Below are 21,142 nucleotides of genomic sequence, written 5' to 3' on the forward strand. Positions count from 1 at the left end.
AATGTTGTATAAAGGTTTTATTGGTCACTTGTGTACAGTAAAATAGTAGAATTTGATATAAATGAGATGATTCTGGGCTCAGCCCTTTTTTTTGAGCCCTCCTGGAGCAAATAAGCAGTCCACATCTGAACTGAACAGCTTTTAACATTAAATTGATCACACGGGTAAAACATTAGATAAAAACAGAGCTCAATACAACATATACTGTGCAGACACTAAAAAGCAAAACCAGTAAAACTATTTGCAGTGCATGTGAACCATGTAACAATCTTTCAAAACCATTTCACAATCCAAGACTTCAACTTTGGTGAAAACATGAATATTCTCCTGCTTAATTCCAAACTAAAGGTTTTCTGTCTTTTACACATCTGTATCCTTCACATTTAGGAATCGGTCCAAATAAAACTCCTTTAAAGGTTTGATCTCTGCAATTCTCCGATGACAGGAGAAGTGATTGTGCTTAGACAATAACACCAAATGAATTCCTCAAAAACAGGCATCATATTATTGTTACTTCATCTTAAAAGTAATGTTCATTGCAAGACATAAAAAAGAGGCACCACAATGTCTCTCGAGTCCTTTGTTCTTATGAATCCTAATGTGCAAGTTGTATATCTAAACTAGTAGTAATCATTGCATCTAATATAATAACAGCATAAATGTAATGAACAATCATCATTACATGACTCGAAAATTCCAGTGCTACACAACATATTTTGTTCTCCCCTTAAAACATCTCCACATAATGGGTATTTTCAAACAGAAGTCATTGTGAAAACCTGTGATCATTTATGAGCAAACAGCACATTTACTCTGAATACAGTATACATAAATACAGTAAATCATTCTAGTCCACTCTACAAGGAAAAGCTTTTCAATACTGTATGCGAGTTGTATCTCAAACACATCTTTTCCAACAAACTAAGTGTTATAGTACTCTTCCATGTGACAGGCTATAACCGCAAAATGTTTCAATTTGTTCAATAGTGCATGTTCCTAGTCACAGTCTCCACATCTTGAAGATACATAACAGTATTTTTAAATGTCACACAGAGAACTGAAAAGAAAGATACTGAACTACTTAAGTCCACAAAAGACAATGAACAAGTTAATAATTCAGTCTCTACACAGGGTAATGATTCAGAAAAGAGTTATATATATATATATATATATATATATATATAAAGGCTATCAGCTAGAAGATCATTTGGGTTTTGTGGCAGCAGTGTAAATCACTAAGATATAGTATAAAGCTGAAGTATATTTATTTTATAACTCTAAACATTCTGTGAACCTACTGCAGCATAAACTCAAAATCAAGCTACACAGATGGTAACAGTTTTAAGTAGCATCCTGGTGCTTCAATTAATTTATTAGTGAATTTATAGTATAATCTGATATTTAACAACAAACAACAAAATTTTTTTAGAGTTTGTAGGGACAGAAATGATCTATAAAATAGTAGCAATATTGATAAACACTATCAATATAGTTCATTCATCACCATTTGGCAGTATAACGCAATATATATACTGTATATTATACTGTATATTTTTGTTTCCCATTTGGGTTGATCAAGAATACTGCCAAAATTAGTTATGCAACCTAAAAGCTATAGACATTTATAAAAGACATAATTAGATAAAATGCCTTGGAATTAAAGCTAAAAAAGGTGAGGGTCCATGAGGTGGTATCCAATATAGCTTTAAGGGAAAAATTGATGTTGAAAAAAAAAAAAAGCAAAAAAAAAAAAAAGGTCATTAAAAACAAAACCTTCCAAATATTTATTAGTATAGGAAAAATAATGAGCTAGGTAGGGAAATTCAAGTTGATCCATGAAAGCACTGTTTGAGCTAGCAACATAAGGTCTGTTAGTCTGGTCAATCACATCAGTGATGGAACTTCATCTGTACATCTATTAATAATTATACTATATAAACACTGTGGGCCCTGTTTATGTCTTTCACATGACATTACATGATACAGAATCAAATGACAAAAACACCTGAACACTTTTTTTTTTTTTTAAAAATCAGTAGTTTCTAACAGAATCTGAGATTTTGTTCATGTGTACTGATCAAATCACTGCATAAAAACCAGCAATTCTACTGTAAATTCAGTGGAATGTTGATCATTCACTTCATATATGTCACTTCATATTAAATTACATATCAAAGTAAACAGCATATAAATAAATGTACCACAGAATATCTCCAGCAGCAATGGCTCAAATATTCAAAGGCCATGATGTTAATCTTGGAAAAACAAAACAACTAAAATGTCATGTGGAACAGAGATTTGAGATGAAAGTAAGATTGTGTTCCAGATGCAGCTTATTTCAGGATAAAAACTCTTTCTCCAGTTCAAAGACAGACGGCCGACTTGGTGTGCTCTGTATTCGACAGAGGGGAACCGTGCAGTCCCGTTTTTGACCCTCTGTGTCCATGTCCAGTAAAGAGCAGCCCATTTTGACCTCTGAGGGGAGCACCACGTCCAAGTTTTGGGCACTCTTCTCCCCAGAGTAGTGCCCGAGTGAATAGCTCTTATTGCGACTCTTCAGAAGACCCCAGGAGTGAGATTTGCCTCTTAGGGAAAGCGGTCTGGGTCTAGATACTGGTTCCTTCTCTTGAGCAGACTCTCTGTCAGCCTTCTTTTTTGCAGTAGTGGTAGAGGAATCAGTTGGACTGGCCTGGCAGTTATTGCTGCCGTTAACTAAAGCAAAGAGAGTAATGTCATTAATAAGCCTTATTTGAAAACAAAATTTCACTGATGTGGATTGATGCAGTAATGAGCAAATGAGTAAAAAAAAAATAATCAGTATCGTCCGGTATTCAGTTTAATTTTATACTAATTTCCACCTATTTTTAAATTTAGATAAAACACAATTGATATAAAACCATTTTAAAGGGAACAAGTGAAATACCTCACAATATTATAATGTACAGCTGCAGCATGAAAAATCTATATTTTAGATAACATCGGCTGATATTAGATATTATTAAATATATTGGTATTGGTCGATATCCAGTGTTTAATTTTGCAAACTCCTTTCCATCTATTTTTACATTTAGATGCAACATTTATAAAATATATAATCAATATAAAACCATTTTAAAAGCTACAAGTGAATTTAGACCTCACAACATTATAATGTACAGCATGAAAAATAAATATTTCAGATAACATTAAGGGGGTTATTAAAAGGCACCTAACATGCTTTTTATATTTTCAGCTGTCTTTAGTGTGTAATGTTGCAGTTTGAGCATGAAAAAGTTCTGCAAAAGTTAAAAAGCACAAAGTTCACTCCAAAGGGTGTTATTATTTATATCAGTAAGCACCGTTTCTGAAACACCTTGATTGTAGTCTTCAGTTTTCTTCTAGAAATACATCACAATATTCCTAATTCAAATAATTGCCGCCCAAAGCATAAGCAAAAAAAAGGGGATGAGGCCTGATTAAGTTGTGTTAGTAGTGTGTTGAAACCTGCAGTTATGGTAAAGGATGTGACATTTCCAAAACACACTTATAGCGGATGACCAATCACAACACACTGGTCCAATCAGAACACACTGTTCTTTCAAAAGGAGGGGCTTCTTAAAGGCAGGAACAAGGGTGCGTTTCCCAAAGCGAACTATGGTCGCTACCAATAGAGTTCAATGGTCCCGTAGTTACGACCATAGTTGGCTAATGATGCTTTCGGGAAACACACCCCAGAGTGTTACTGACAGACTGGGAAGAGAGGTGCTGCAATAATGTTTAATATGTGAAAAATAATGTGTTTTGAACATTCAAGCATGAAAACCTATTCTAGTAGATCCCAAATACAAAAATCAAGACTTTGAAATAGGACATAATAAATTAGTGTTTTTATTAGATGACAAAATGTATCTGTATGAGCTGATATTCAGTGTAATTATACATACTAATTTCCATCTATTATTACATTTATATTACTTTCACTGTCATCTAATAAAACACTCATAATTTAAGAACACTGTTATTAAAGTAAATTATATATAATATTCATTTTACATACTATAAATGATGTAATAAGGTCTAAATTCCCTTGTTGCATTTAAAACAATCAATTTTATATCAATTATATAAGTTTCATTTCTTAATTATTTAGACAAAATAGTATAGATAAATCTGCCATTCAACCCTTAAGAATATCAGCACATGACTCACTGGTTTGACACACAGCAGGACTGGACTTCTTTCTCCTAAGCCGAGAACTGGATCCAGAAGTGAGATCTTGTACAGGGGTTGAGGGAAGAACATCACTAGTGCCTGTATTCTGATGTGTCTGGGAATTGCTAGTTGGAGTCTCGTTCATTAGGTTAAACACAGACCCCTCAAAATCAGACTGTAGGAGGCACTTGGTGGAGTTGCACTCAGAAATCGATGACATGGCGAGCAGGTTTACGGGCCCTGCGGCAACCTCGTCCTTGCGTGAACGGCCACCAGGGGGGCTGGTGCTGCGGCGGAAGCGAGTAGCACGCTGAAAAAGCCCCTCTCGTTTTTTCTTCTCCTCACGTGGCTCCGGTTCCTCGTTGGTAGCACCCTTACAGACCTCTCGCAAGTCAAAGCCGAATGCGACAGATGCCAGGATGGAGGCACAGCCATAGAGAACAGAGTCTGTGCGCCGGCACGTGGTGCTGCGCTTTAGGCTGTTGGTGGGTGTGTGCTGAGGTGTGGTGCTGGTGGAACTTGTCGATGTTGTTGGGTCCTCCTGGCTCTCACCTCCACCAGCCGGCCCCTGGCTCTCCACCTGTTCATCTTTCCACAGAGGTAGATCGATATACACCTGGTTGGGGAACTTGAGTTGCTTTGGTTTGTTGTCAGATCCATCAGCAGAGCATACTTCATCTTTACTGGTTCCTGGGAAAAAAAAAAAAAAAAAAAAACATAAGACAGGTATAACTACAGATGTTAGGTTAGACACTTTGTGTCATTTCATGATCTGTTACGCAGCTTCAATAGCTATTCCTAAATCCAATCTATTCCATTATTTTCAATTACATAACTATGCAAAAGCACACTTTGCTCCCTTTCCTCACCAGAAAACTTTGATTGAATATATAATGTCACTTCTGAAATCACAGTCATATAGCTTCACAATTTCCTCCTCTTTCTAGTCCCAAAGAAACTTGGGAGAAGCAGCTCAGTCTAAAACTTGACAGGGAGCTGGGAAATAATGCTCTAGCTAAAATAAATTCATGTGTATTTGTGTTCCTTTAAATCTTGGCCAATTCGACGTTGTTCTCAGAATTCATTACACCAAAGCAAAATTGAAGAAACTTTATTTAAAAGATGACAGTTGGAAGAGATGCTAACTTTACCCAGCAGATCATATTCATACATTTTACACGTCCTAAATGGTATTCATTTTGGTTGTCCTTTTTTTTATACATTGTCAAAGGCCCTTAATATTTCTTTGAAATGTTATTGCTTTTGCTTCATTGGTAGCCAGAAGCCAAATACTGCTACATTGGAAGTTTTCACGCCCCTTTCTAATATTTCTTGGTTAAAGGTCCTAATGTCGTTTCTATACTTGGGAAAAATTACACACACAATTGGGGATTCTGAGCAGGGATTGAGCATTTTATAATTACTTTTTTATATTACTTTATTAATCTAGTTTTTAATATTATTAATACCATCATTATGGATGTTAAAATTAAAAGAGCAGGTTGTGATGATGTTTGCCATGTATGCCATGCATATACTGTCAATAAAGAGACTGCATTAAAAAAAAATATGTTAAAAATATAATGGTTTCTACAAAGTAGCACGACTGTTTTCAACATTGATAATTATAAGAAATGTTTCTTGAGCAGAAAAATCAGCATATTAGAATTATTTCTGAAGGATAATGTGACACTGAGTAATGATGCTGAAAATCAATGTCATTTATTCACAGGAATAAATTACATTTCAAAATACATAATACAAATTGTATTTTTTTTTATCAAATAAATGGAGCCTTGGTGAGCATAAAAGACTTCTTTCAAACATATTAAAAATATCTTTTTGACCCCAACCTTTTTACGCTTCAAATAAAGCAATAAATAAATAAAAATAAAAAACATCAATAAAAGATGCTAAAAGAAGACTGCAGTGAACAAGAGATTGACAACAAAATAAAAGATAACACTTTAGAATGTGAACTGTGCAGACAGTGATTAATGTCATGTCAAGAATGCGGTTTCAGGGAACTTGTTCTTTGTTACATTATTTAAAGATACAACAAAGAGCAATGAAAACTGAGTACATGAAAAAAGTAAAAGGAAGATGAGCCTTCTTTACATACCCTGCTCTGCAAATAATGCAGCCAATGGAACAGATTTCTGGGACTTCATAAGACTAGTGGACCAGGGACTGCTTCCATCTGAGAGAGGTCGAACTCTGAAGACAAAATAACAGCGGCACCCACAATGAATAACTCATGAGAACACACTAAAGCATGCATACTAAAGCAACTACATGCATTTGTTGAATGATTCCAATGTAACATAAATGGTGTTACAAGGTAATATTTTTGTTTTTGCTTTAAGAAAAGGAACATACAAAAAATAAACACTGTTCCAACCTTTCAGCACAATTTCCTCTTTCCTTCGTCTGCACAGAGCTCGGTCCCCATGTGCGGCCCTTCTTCTTGAACCCTTTCTTAACATCTTCAAACTCCTCAGGTTTGTAATTGGTGCTTCTACCCCATGTCCTATTGCTCTCGTCAAGGGTCACTAGAGATGAAGATACATAAAATTTGAAACAGAACTGCTAATACTACAAGAAACATTCTTCAACTGACAGTCCCAATATGTGCCACACCACAGACTGAGATTAAATCTATTAGTCCTTCACAACAGAGCAGAAACAGAGTTTTTAGGCAATTAAGGCAACCTCCACCACCCAGCAACACAATTATCACTGGTGGATAAGTGTTAGATCATTACAATCGTTATCGAAAACAGTTAATGGAGCTTCTGGAAGAACATCAGGTTTAATTCTTTTTATATTTTATACATTAAAAAGTGTTACTATTAATGCAACCAATCAGATCGAGTTTGGCGGCACCAGCTCAAGATCAACCAAAATGTCCTTGATCCCCAAAGTAAGTCAAAGCAGATTCATTACAAACAATTAATATATCATAAGCATCAAGCAATGTGTTACAGCAACCATTTTTATCCTAAAGGCATCAAAACAGATTTTGTGAAGAGCCATAGTGATCAGCAATCACACCAACACACAGTTAGTAGGACCACAGTGTCCTTGCCTTTCTTCTTAAACCCGCTAGGAGGTTTACACTCGCTTGTGATATCCACATCCTGGTGATACACAAACATACTTCCCTTTCGACTAGTCTCACCTGGGGGGCTCACTGATGGGAAAAAAACAGGTTATAAATGTGTGACAGACACAGGATTCGGCAACCATTGGCAATGACCTGGATGCCACTTTTTTGTCACACTGCGCTACTCATAAATGGATTGATTAGTGTGACTTTTTCGTTTAGTATTGAAACTAGCAAACATTTAAACAGAAATGATATGGGCCAATCCTGATATTAGCTTATTCCAATGGAAGTCTGATGGAATTTCATTTCCTTGTTTAATTACTTTAAGATCATGTCTTGCAATTGGAAGATAAATGCTGGAACTTCCCTTTAAATGAAAGAATATAGTATTTAAACTTCTAAACCTACTTGCAAACACAAATAGGTCTGATAGGTCTTTTTTGTTTTTGTTTGTTTTTTTTACCCAAAATCTCAAAAATATTGGAAAATAAGAATGTGGCAGATGCTGTATGGCTATATAAGAGAGCGGACACTTACACTGAATGGCTCGGAGGCGAGGGATCAGTGTAGGGCTGCTGGGAGGGCTGGAGTTGGTGCTATTGAGGCTTCTTCTCTTGTCCATAGTTGGAGAGGCCTGAACTGTGATTTTATGCTGAAAATCTGTTGAACACAAATAAGGTTACCTACAAGTAATATTTACTAAAAACATTTCTACATTTTACAGTAACATTTTTCAAATCAACCTTCTTCACAACTCTAATACTACAAGAAAAAAAAAAAAAAAAAAAAAAATCGGTCAACGGTCATGATAAACAATTTACTGAGATTAATGTGATATACATGCTACACTACAAATTCATAAGTAAACTAATAAGCTGACTAGTACGGCTCTAACCTGAGGGTAAGCTGATGCGGTTGCCATCTTTGAGCTTGAGGCGGCTGCGTTTGAACTTGCCCTTCCTTTTCTTAACATTGGGCTTGTCCTTGTTGAGTTGGAATATGAGGATGTTGAGCTCACGCTCAAGCACATTAATTTCCCGCTCGGCCAGCTGCTGTTCCCTCCTCTTCAACAGCTCTTCATGTGACTTCTGTTGAAGTGCTGCTCGCGTCAGCTCCTCCTCACGAGAACGGAGCTCCTGTTGGTGTCAAGAACATTCGTGATCAAGCACATTTTGCGAGGAGTCTATAATTGGACGAGTTTATCTAAAAACTACATGATGGTGAGTGAATGATGATAGAATTACTATTCCTTCAAACTATGGCCAAACAATGACGAATAAATATAAATATTTTGATATAGTGAATCACTGCCTAAGGAAGCAAAATCAGATAGTTCCCATGCTTATGAAACAACTCTGTCTATGAGCAAAAAAGACATCAATGGTATGAATAGCAGTTTCACTTCCTTTGGCCTTGGAGAACAGAGCTCAGATTCCTCTCTGCCTTGAACCACTCATTTCATTTCTGTTCTTGGATTTACCCTTGAGCACCACAAACACGACAATAATGCTAGACCTGTGAGTGAGTTATCTACAAAACAGCAGCGCCATTTATAAACTAGTAAATAATAACTTATTTTCTTTCTCTACTTTTTATTTCTGCTCTGACCTACACTTCAAACTTCATACTGTGAATATAGTAATGGATATCCTGCCTTTTGCTTAAAAGAATCAATCATCTTTGTGGTAGAGTTAGTTTACTCATTCTCTAGATCTCTTGAACAGAATAATCCACATGTATAAAACTCACAGACAGAATTGTTAAGCATTAATCAAAACAGTTTTCCGCCCACATGGAGTAAAGCCGTTTGGCCTAATCTCTTATGAATAACTTCTGTAAGAAGCTTTGGGGCACTCTGCCAAGAAACACTTGGGCAGATGATTTAGACAAATAATTTATGAATTAAATTTTTTTTTTTTTATTTACAAGCAAGTAAAAGTTCACTTTGTGCATCACGTAACAAGGAAGATATTTATGTGTCAGGAATGTACCTAAAGGAGTGGAAAAATTCACTGATCAAGAATGACTTGCATGTGGAACTCAATGTCAGGTTTTCTACAATAAGTTTTAGCTGACTTGCAGGAAAAGGCATTCTTGATCAACCAATGGCAAACACTTTTCAACATAACAAGCTGCTAAGATCGGAAGCAGCTTATCATATTAACTTCATTGAACACTTAAGGTCATTTCATTGCTAATAGCCTGCTTTGTTAAGAGGATCAGTTCAACCAAATACAGCTAACCTGATAAGAAAACAATAGGCCCACTGTCTCATTACAAAACAAATCAAAACTATAAATTTTGTAAAACAGGCTCAGAAATGAAACAGACAAGTCAATGAAATCTTTATCAACTGACCTTTTCTTTAGTTCGTAGCTCATCAAACATTTCCTGGATCTCCACTCTCCAGTCCTCCTGCATTGAATGGAAGGAGTCCTGTGGCATGGTGGCCATCACAGCCTCCTCTATGGCAGTCAGCTGCTCCAAAATGGAAGCAAAGGACGGACGAATATGGGGATCCTGCTCCCAGCATTCTATGAACAAAAAAATATGTTGGGACTCTTGTAGGGTATCATTATAATGACCATGCAGGGCCATTTTAATTCAATGCTGATTGCACTGGGACTGGTTTACACACAAACCTCATTCATATACCATTCATTTCAATGAGTTTACAATTTCCAGTGACCACTGTAAGACAGGACGTAGACATGATCAGCGATGCAACAAAGTTGAGAAATGTTTAACTTTATGTAAATGAAAAATGACTTTCGGAAGTGAGGTCTGTGTCAGTACAGCACACACGCCTCAAGTGCAGTCAAGAAAGGTCAGATAATTCACTGTTACTGCGTGGAAATTAATATAGTGTTTATTGATTATCCACCTAATTTTAACATAGCAGACATAGCCATTTGTAACTTGAATGTGCAAGGCTTCTATTGTCATTCGCTTCCAGTTATTTTACCTGTACAAAAACAGTCCATTATGCTGCTTTGCACTTTGTTATTCGTCTACAGCAGCTAATGAATCAGAACTCTTGCACATTTTAAAAACAAATTGCTTACTTCCACATTGCAAAATAAGGTGGATATGATGTAATGATTAGTTTAGCAGAATTAGCACTAATGCAGTTCATTAAAAGTTCCACTGCATAGTGTTCATTATTACAAGAAAACTGATTATTTGTTCAGTTTGAATGATAGTTTGTTCATCTGGTTTATGATTTATTGCACTAGCACTACTGTAGTCTATATAACAATTCAACAACAGAACATTACTTTACTAGTCAAATTGTAATGATATCTTAGTTTAACCATCAATACACAATCTGTGATTGACATTTTTAAAGATATGTTCAGATGTGCAGTCTACCAATAACATTATAGAGACAGCACTATGAACGCCCATGAGCAACTTGAAGTACGAAGACAAGCCACATGCAGTGACAAAGTCACTGGCGGTGTGAATGGGGCATCAGTGCCTAAATGTCAAAAAATGTCATGGAGTGTTGATAATATATATAGTGAACCATGGGATAAACAAATGAGTGATATCAGTAAACTACTAGCAGACCTACCCTCCATGAGCTTGGCAAAAGGCTCGGGGCAGGTAGATGGAATGGGAAGGGTTAATTTGTTGACAGCAACTCCATAGGCAACTGCCAAACCGTCAATGCCACGGTAAGGAACCTCTCCAGTCAGTAATTCCCAAAGGAGGACTCCATAACTGAAACAGATAAGGAAGAGACAATGTTTTAGCAATGGTATGAAAGAAAGAAGAAGAAGGGAGAAGTGAAACCAATCATGTTTTGACATGCAGGAAATAATGTCTGAGCAAAGTGGCATGAGAAATTTTGAAAAAGGATGAGTCTTCACATTTAGCTTTCACAAACAAGGTAAAAGGGCAGTTGGAACACCACCAAATGCTGAACTGATTGAAACAGACCTGAAGTTTCTGTGAACATAAAAACAAAATCAAACACTAGACATTACATTCAAGCTCTGTTCTAAAACCTAGGCCCTGTTTACATCTGGTATTAAGATGCGTTTTGGTCGATCGGACCACAGGTGGACGATGCTAAATACAGGTGTAACCGGGGTCTAAAATGTTTTGAGCTTGCCCACTTTCGACCACTTCCAGAAGTAGTTTCCGTAGTGTAAACGCTCATGTGGTCAAATGTGTTCGAAAAGCCACAAAAGACCGCCTACTCTCAGTCTACTGACCTAATGTGTAACCATTATGGGAAGTGAGCTAGCCAGATGGGATTTAAACTTTGTCAGCTGAAGACCCAAGTTTGGTTTGAACGATGAAAAACGTACCAAGCACGAACACCAGGTGTAAACAGGAATGTGTCTCCCTCATCTACTTGTGATCCGATCGACAGAAACGGATCTTAATACCAGGTGTAAACTGTGCCCTGGTGAGGTTGCCTACATATGGAGCAGCATCCAAACTGAAATCGATTCTCTTAAGTGACTGATTTGGCACACTTCCAAAACTATTTGGAGTTAGCAAGCTACAGACACAATATTCTAATGCATCTACATATTCATGGCACACACATATATTCAGTCTGTAATTATATTAAACTATGTTGTATCCATAAACAATACGTTACACTGACTTAGAATTTGGCCAAAATGATGTGTCATAGAAGTATAATTATGCCTTTTGGAAAAGCTTAAAATGATGCCTAAGTGATCGTGTCTAACCTCAGGTAACCAATTCATTTTAATAACAGGCTTTGAGCCAAACATTGCAATTAACTTAAAATAACAGCTTACCTCCAGACATCACTCCCTTTGGAAAACAGAGAGGACTTGATGACCTCAGGAGCCATCCAGGAATAAGTGCCGGCAGCACTCATTTTTGTCGTTTTGTGCCACTCACGAGCAAGGCCAAAGTCAGTAATCTTCAGGGTTTTTCGACCAATGTCATCATTCTCAATTTTTTCAAGTAATAAAACTAAAAAAAAAGAACAGAGAAAGGATAAATGTTTTAGTTATTTGTACTATATTACTTATGAATTAATAGTAAAAAGTGCAGTGTTTTCAAGATGAATTAACAGACAAATTGAGAAACGACTGGGCTGTTCAGATCAACTATTTTAAAGTACGATGGGAATGTTTTCAATGTGTGAGCCTTAGCCTTTGAGCATTTATGTCAATGAATAACAATACAGGAATGCAAAGAGGGTGATCATTTTTCCATGCTTTTATCGTGAAGTGGAATCTTCAAGGACACAGGTCTACTTTAAGAACTCAGAGCGACATATAAGTCTCTCTAGTTTACAATACAGTCTCGTACCAAATGACAAATAACATGAGAATGTAGGCCAGCTGTCTTTGAAGTCAGGAACATCCTGAGGTCAGGAGTAGTATTATTTCTCACCGGTTATGTCCTTGACAATTATCCAGCTTGAGACCTTTATCAACATCAGTATGTAATAAATAGGGAGGCCCTCTGTTGATAACTACATGTCTGATTAATCTGACCTTCACTCCCTTCCCTTCTCATTATGAGGACCTGAAGAGGTAACTAAGTAGTGTTATTTGTGGACACATTTCATTAAACACTTCTAACTTTCCCAGGCTTCATCCAGCATACATTGGAGAGTACTGGCCTTGACTACACTCCCAGTTTATGCACCTGTTACAATTTAAGACATTTAGTATAACTGTAACATTTTCACTCGTTCAGTAAATGAATAGTGTACTCATCGTTGAAAATCATTATTTTTATTTAAGGCAACAATCCAGAGAAAGGTGAAACTATCAGTTCCACAATGAGGATTTAGATCCTTTACAATTGTCTTAAATTTCTTTTAAACCCATAAACATGCTGGACACTTGGAATAAAAAGAACCAGACTGTTTTACCTGTCTTTTAAAAGTCCCTTTTTAAAAAAAAAAAAAGACTTGCATGTTAGCAAGTTCTCTGGTAAAATTGACAACGCTTTCATTTTGGGACAAACATGAAAATTGGGATTCCATTTCGAACAGGTTGCGCCTGTTTGATGCTTTCAGGTTAATCTCAGCTGTTGGTTTCTAGAGCTTTAAAGGTTTCCTTTCCATGAAGTAACAACACAACACCAAACAACAGTTAATATTGGATACATTTTAGCAAACCAAAAAAGACAAGTTGGATATGAATGTGGTCTTATTACTAAAGAAAAATCCACCTGATGTGATATATAAAATAATATAAATAACATAATATAAAATAAATTAATTAATTAAAAAAAAAAGAAAAATGAGACAATAACTGCTGCCTGTATTATGTTTACCATGGTCCTCTATGTCTCCAACAAAGCCATTGGGTCTCATTCACTAAGCATGCGTACACACAGATGTGTGTGAAATCTGTGTACAAACAACATTTTCATTTTGATTCACCAAAAACTTTCATACTAAAATTTATTCTACAAAAAAAATATACTCTTTGCTTCCTTATAATCATGTTAAGTAGTTATATTTTATCTTAACATGACTATAATTACATACTTTTTATATAAAATTAATAAATACAATTTAATTTAGTCTTAAATATACTTCATCATATACAGTGAAAGTAAAAAAAAAAGCTGCATTATAGCTTCAGCTGCAAGGTTTCTTTGAATAATGCAGATATACACGTATAAACAGCTGGCTAATGAGAGGTTCGTATAAAAAAAAAAAAAGTTTGAACTGGTTTTGAGAATAACACACTTGGCATTGATCTGGCGAGAGCGCGTCTGAAGAGAGCAGCATGTTTGACGAGAGTGACAAAAGGCTGCAAAGGAAAGGTTGTGCGGAAAGCCCTTATATGGAGATGTTTAGGCATGTTTTATGCAAATGACTAACCTTGTGCATGTAGCCGCTCATTTAGAGTACTCCAAATTCACTAACATTAGAACAAGATTAAGAACAAATTCATGCACGTGTTGTGAATTAGGTGGAGATTTTTCGTGAGAGGTTCTCCTGTGCGTACAAATACAAAAATAATCCATGCAGTTATTAGGGAACGAGACCTATTGTTCCCTGCACTGTCAGTCAGAGTATGTGTGTGTGTCTGAGTGAGGGTGTGTGTGTGTGTGTGTGTGTGTGTGTGAGTGAGAGAGAGAGAAAAAATTTTGGAGAGCACACATGCTTGAGATTCCTTAACATTACACTTCATGTGCCTGAAATTGCAAAACTGAGTTTTGAAGTGTGGCACAGTGCCGAGTTTCACAGGGACTGCTGGCAACAGTTCTGCAATATTCTTTACCCCCAATCAGGGGAAGCTCCCCTTCTTGGAGAGAAAACAGCGGCCATTGAGGAGATTAAAAATAATGAAAATAAGCCTTTCAGGCCCAGGAGTCGGGGCATTCTCGGGTTGGCAGTCACCTAGCAACCAGTGCTTGACCATTCCATTGTGCAAACTTATGTTAAGCTTTTGCCCCCTCGTTAGCGACATTCCTTTGAGTGAGGTATTAAAAGATTAGGGCACAAAAACATCATTTCACTCACTATTTGCTATATCTTAAAGATAATCATTGATCAGATAAGCAAGACTGGGCACAAAGCAAATCTTATTTCATTTCTTATTTTTAAGAGACTAGTATTTGACTTTGCTGTTTGTGCCTCCCTAAAAATGTACCCTCCACCTTTAACCTGCTAAACAATGTACCGCTGCAACCTGAATGGGCAAAGAGACCCCCTTAAAAACACAGCAGAAAGGGTCTGGCTCATGATGGGTGGGTGTTCTGAGTTCAGCACTGAGCAAACACACGTTATTTTTTCAATTAAGGTCAGCAAGCTTCCAATGTTGTTTGTCACAATCCTGTGGAGAGATAAACAAACTGAGTTGCGTTAACAGTAGCACTGCCATGCTGAACGGGGGCAGGGTGCCACATTGCATCTATTGTTGATAGTGGAATGCCGTCTCTTTTATTGGTGGAAATACTCTGCTAATTTAACAAATGTAGGATGCTAGGGAGAGAGACAGTAATAATAACAACAACATGTGACAATGCATTTGCAGACAGAAATCATCTACACTACTGTTCAAAAGTTTGGGGTTGATTTTTTTTTTTTTTTTTTTTAAGAAATTAATTTATTCCGCAATTAATGAATTAAATTGATCAGTAAAGACACTAACAACATTACAAAAAGTTCTTTTGAACTTTCTATTCAAAGAATCCTAAAAAAATTAACATCATGGCTTCCACAAAAATATTAAACGGCACAACTGTTTTATACATTGATTATAAGAAATGATTCTTGAGCTGCAAATCAGCATATTTGAACGATTACTTAAGGATCATGTGACACTGAAGACTGGAGTAATGGCTGCTGAAAATTCAGCTTTGCCATCAAAGGAATAAATTACCTTTTAAAATACATTAAATTAGCAAACAGTTAATTTATATAATAATATCTCACAATAATACTATTTTACTGTACTTTTTATAAAATAAATGCAGCCTTAAGGCCAGAACACACCAAGCCGACGCTGACGAACTAGTGGTCACAAAAGCAGACTGCGGGATTGGCTCACGTCGGCAGAGTCTTTGTCCAAAGTTGCCCTGACACACCAAACAGCCGACGGCCAAGTAGCACGTCCGTTCTGCGCCTGCGTGAGATGAAATGCCTTTCCGTACCAGCAGGTGGCAGTATCTGAACAGCCAATCAGAATGATCAGATAGCCCGACGGACCGACGAGCTCCAACGCCGATTCAACATTTCGAATCGGCCAAAAAAAAGCCGACGAGGACCAACTTCAGCCGACGGTGCGGAACACACTGAGAAAACTTAGTCGGCCGACAAAGAAAAACTGCCCGACGGCCGACCGTCGGCTTGGTGTGTTCCTGCCTTTAGGGAGCATAAGAGACTTCATTCAAAAACATTAAAAACCTCAAACTTTTGAATGGTAGTGTATATTAGAAATAGCTTGTTTATAAATTCTTTGAATTAAGCTGCTGAATAGATTTACATTATCATGTTACCGGCTGATCAAATCTCTGCAGCACTAAGACTGTATCTGAGTTACATATTTTTTGTGAGGATTAATCAGACAAGCTAAACTATTTTGTTAAAAAGTTACTTCTAAAAGCCATATCTGAAAAGCCACTTTTAGGTATTGGTTACTCAAGTGTAAAAGGGTCTTTCCCAACTCCATCTATGACTGAGAAACATGATAGGACAATCTCATAGTCATGCAGTGTCCCCTGCAGCTATAGTAATGTTTTAGAGAAACATCCCCATTTAGATGAAACAAACCTTTACCTAAACTTCTGTAATACATGACGCCAAAAAAAAAAAAAAAAAAAAAAAAACACAACACACCATATCAAATGGTCTAATATTTGTCCTAAATGTGTCCTTGGCAGCACTAAAATAATACAACAAAATAATTCTCACCACTAGTGTATGTGAAATAGACTCTATAAGACCAAATATTTAATAATCAAAAAACATTTATGTACATACTTAGTGCTTCTTTATGCAGAGCAGACATATTTTCAGACCTGAGTTTTCTGAACCTTGTTAGCAGATAGCCGGTTTCTCAAGGAGGACACCAGCTGTTCAAACTCTAACCTCTTAACTTCACAACCTGCCTAAGGTCACACTCATTCAGAAGCCATCATTCCCACAGCTCTTTTGAAATGCTTGAAGATAGCCAGTGATTTTTTTTTTACTTGTTGGCTGTGCAACTCTAGACTCAAGACTTTGCTGAAGCACATGACTCAAACCCACTGTTGAAACGCAGGTGGTTTTCAAATAGCCTGCTCTTTAGTCCGGGACAATTTGGGTGTGGCTGTAGGGCCAACATTTACATGCAATTCTATCAAAGTTTAGCAGTTAAGCATTTTCACCCAGATATGTACACATTATGAATTAACCACCACATATTATTTTATACTCAATATGCATTTAAGGAAACATTTACGTTTAACATGTACATTTATTCATTTAGCAGATACTTTTATCCAGTGACTTACAAATGAGCAATATAAAAAGGATTCATCTTAAACCTATAAAGCCTACTGTATTATATTTGATATACAAAGGCCTCTATTTTTAAATTATTAACATGATCAAAACTTTGCTGTAGGGCTGCAACGATTAATCGCGATTAATCGTTTGCAAAATAAAAGTCTGTGTTTACGTAATATATATGTGTGTGTTCTGTGTATAATAATTATGTATATATAAATACACACACATACAGGTATAAAGTTTATAAATATATGCATGTATTATAAATATATATATTTTTATATATTTTATATTACATATAAACAAATATTTTATATATAAATATAACATTGTTCTTAAATATATACATGAATGTGTGTGTATTTATATATACATAATTATTATACACAGAACACACACATATATATTACGTAAACACAAACGATTATTCTCGATTAATCGTTGCAGCCCTACTTTGCTGTTGTACATGGTTTCTGTGATCTGATTGATATTTTTTTTTTTTTTAGCAAGTAAAAGGCCTTTTAGTATAATTATAAAAAAATGTCCACCTTCAGGTCCTGGTACACATCTTTTTTGCTGTAAAATCTTGATTTTTATTGTAAATATAAGAATAGCTTTTATATTGTTAGCAATAAGTCAAGATGAACACTTACTGAACTGAACCAGCTTAGGTTTACTTGATTATCCAGATTTTTTTTTTTTAATTATATTAGTATGTAAATGTCAAATATGATACATCAGGCTTTTAAGGAATGTTCATTTATACATCTCTCAGTCATCATTGTATTGCATTTTAGTTTTTGGCCCCTGCAAAAATACATACTGATCTTTGATCATAAAACTAACCATTTAAATATCATCTTACTAAGACATTTTATTGGGAGATAAAGACTGACAACTATATGCATTTTAAATAGTCTGCTATACTGTTAAAATGATCACATTGATTTACATTACAAACCATCAGAAATAAGCATCTTTCATCTTGTTAGACATATAAATAACCTTTAAAAAAAAAAAAAAAAAAAAAAAAGGTTCAATAAACCATTTCATTTAAAAGAAAAATCATTTAGGCTTTACAGGATTAAGGATACGAAAATTGCTAGCAAAGCTCTCTAGAACATTACAAGCAAGAATGGGGAGAATTTTAATAAATATGGAAAGTTTTTTTAATAGTAAAATTAAATATTTAAAGTTTTGCAGCCAATGTTGTACTCTGAGATAAGCAAACGCTTAAGTTGCCAGAAGGACCTGGAAGGATCCAGTGTCTTTAACATTAACTACAAAGGCTCTATTCAATCTTAGAGCATCCATCAATTTTATAGCTTTTCTTCTAGGGTTAGATTTCACTAGCTAGTGGCCTCCTTTGGGAATCATATTGCTTTTAGCTAGAAGGTAGAGCCTATAGTCCCTTTGACTGCGTATTCTGCATTAAATACAGTTAGACTGGCAAGATACCTAGGTTATAAGGTCTTGTAAGAACACGTGGTGTTCTGTACACCTCCTTTCATGTCCAAACACAGACTTATATGGGAAAGGTTGATGTGCTAATGATAAAGCTTTGTAAATGAGAGTGGGGATTAATGATTAACGTGCTAATTGCGAAAGGAAATACCAAAGTGACAGCCGAGCGTGTGTTTCTACAGTAGAACAAATACCAGCAATTCTTGGTCAAGATAAGGAGGCATTATGAGTGTGTGGTAATTCTCTTACTGTTGCTGGACTTCAGGTCTCGATGAATAATGGGAACCACGGCTTCCTCGTGGAGATACTGCATGCCTCTGGCGATCTGGACGGCCCAGTTCACGAGGATATGAGGGGGGATCCTCCTGCCCGTCAAGGCGCGGTTCAGAGTCCCTCCTCGGGCATATTCCATGACAAGACACAGGTTGGGCTCCTCCAAACACACCCCCTCCAGTTTGATAATGTTGGGATGTTGAAGCATCGAGAAAAGTTTGGCTTCTTGCTTAACACTGTCTGCAGTAGCTTTAATGTCCTCGTCGGGGTCCTGTCGAGCTGCCTTCACCGCGACCTCCTGGTCATTCCAGGTCCCCCGGTAGACTTTCCCAAACCCTCCGACGCCGATGATTTCTTGTAAAACGAGTTCAGAAAAAGGTATCCGAACAGGGTCGGGCGGGTCACTCTCGCGAGCCCCTACCGCTCTGTAAATAGCTGGTTGGTAAGTAACATAATTAGATGGAAAGATGCCCACGCGATGGTTAATTTTACCAGTCCACCAGCCTTCGTCTCCCGAGATGGCAGCGTCTTTAGACAGGACCTCCACCACGTCTCCTCGCCGCAGGCTGAGCTCGTCCTCCCCGCTGGCCTCGTAGTCAAACACCGCCGTCCAGAGCGAGCGGGAACACACGGGGGCAGAGTGAGCCCAAGCCCTCGAGTTGGAGGACTCCGTCCAGACATGGTCTTGGAGGCTCAGGCGCCCCTCACCGTTTGGGAAAACGGCCTGGGGAACATCCATGTCTCGGTGCCTGCAGGAGCACCATAGGGTGCCGTGATGTCAAATCAAAGCAAACTAGTCCAGTAGTCGTATTCCCCAATGGCACACACACGCACAAAAAGTTCCTAACAACCCTAGCCAGGTCACTTTATATCATTAATAGAGAGTGGCTCAGGTCAAGTCCGGCTTAATAGAGGTTAAGAGACGCATTGCTTTGTTTCCACATAAGCCAGCTAACCAATCTGGGAGTGCGAATTGTCTCTGAAGCTCGGACATCAGCTTTAGCCGGAATACGAACTTTTAACTTTAGAGAGTAAAAACTACATTATCAGGCTGATTCCGTCGATTCATGCGCCACCAAAAGCACAAACTAATTTAATTTTTTTGTAAAAATACAAGTGAAACAACATACCTAACCAGGAAAGTCGAGAGAGTTTTCAAGCCGTGAGGCTACAGGTGCAAAGTACCTGCTCATCTCAGACGAATGAATCAAGCTAAATTTACACACGATTATTTCACTAGCCAAGATAATTTACTTGTTAACTTACGTGTCTACTAGTACAAAACCCCAATATAGGCATTCTCTAGCTGGTTAAAACACTTTACACGAGCAGGCTAAAGAGCTGTGCTAACGCGTTAGCTCTCTCTCCGAAGTTCACAAACTAGTAACCACGGCTCCCAAAAATTCTGCCGTCGCCAAGTACAAGTCGCGCGCGAGCATAGCAGTAAACGTTTCCCACAGTCAAGCTCCCGAGCACTTCAGTCATCCGCCAGCTTTCCAAAAAATTGACGGCTTTTTCCCTTTCGTGCGGATCTAAAGACTTTTTCAGAGCTACTAAAACTTTGCTCGGTCAGTTTCTGTATGCACCGCCATCACTTCTCCGCTCCTCCGACTCGACTGACCCTAGAGGAGAGAAGGAAAAGGGGGAAATGGATTGGTTACAGGAGTTCACGTGACACTAAGCGTGAGCGCAAAACAAGTGGGAGCTACGAATTTTTCTTTTTCTTTTTTTTTCTTTCTTTTATATATATTTATATATATATTATATATAAAATATTTGCATATATATATATATATATATATATATATATATATATATATATATATATATATATATATATATATATATGCTTATATTGGCTATGTATAGGCCTTATATGTATATGTATAAATGATGCTTTGCCTTTATTATCATTTCATTTTATGTAACTTACATTTTTGATATGTACTTGTATTTTTGATACCTTGGCATTAAAAAAAAACTTTTCTTTTTTTTCAATCTGTGATGTTATGGTAGCCTACTTCTCAAGATTTATAATGCCCGTTTGGATAAACAGTCTGCTTTACCTTACAGTTTATAACATGCAGCTTATAATTAAGATACAACTCAGTATTGTTTATAGGCCTACACCTGTACACTTATCAGAT

The 21,142-nt window shown here is 36.8% G+C and overlaps 1 protein-coding gene across 2 annotated transcripts; it reads right to left on the bottom strand.

Moving 5' to 3' along the window:
* Window positions 1-2: 2 nt before the first annotated feature.
* map3k21 (mitogen-activated protein kinase kinase kinase 21) lies at window positions 3-20,650 on the bottom strand. 2 transcript variants are annotated; one of them, XM_048204794.1, is made up of 11 exons: window positions 18,972-20,650; window positions 12,085-12,265; window positions 10,878-11,026; window positions 9,659-9,834; window positions 8,196-8,436; window positions 7,838-7,960; window positions 7,280-7,384; window positions 6,593-6,743; window positions 6,314-6,408; window positions 4,189-4,881; window positions 3-2,712 (listed from the first exon to the last, which is right to left on the bottom strand). In XM_048204794.1, the coding sequence occupies exons 1-11, from the start codon at window positions 19,732-19,734 to the stop codon at window positions 2,339-2,341; spliced, it is 3,051 nt and encodes a 1,016-aa protein (XP_048060751.1). In that variant the 5' UTR covers window positions 19,735-20,650; the 3' UTR covers window positions 3-2,338. The 2 variants fall into 2 exon arrangements, with proteins under 2 accessions (XP_048060751.1, XP_048060752.1); XM_048204795.1 differs by lacking the exon at window positions 7,280-7,384 and having other exon boundaries at window positions 18,972-20,649.
* Window positions 20,651-21,142: the final 492 nt, after the last annotated feature.

This window comes from Megalobrama amblycephala, linkage group LG10, assembly GCF_018812025.1.
Source record: "Megalobrama amblycephala isolate DHTTF-2021 linkage group LG10, ASM1881202v1, whole genome shotgun sequence".
Lineage (NCBI taxonomy): Eukaryota > Metazoa > Chordata > Actinopteri > Cypriniformes > Xenocyprididae > Megalobrama > Megalobrama amblycephala.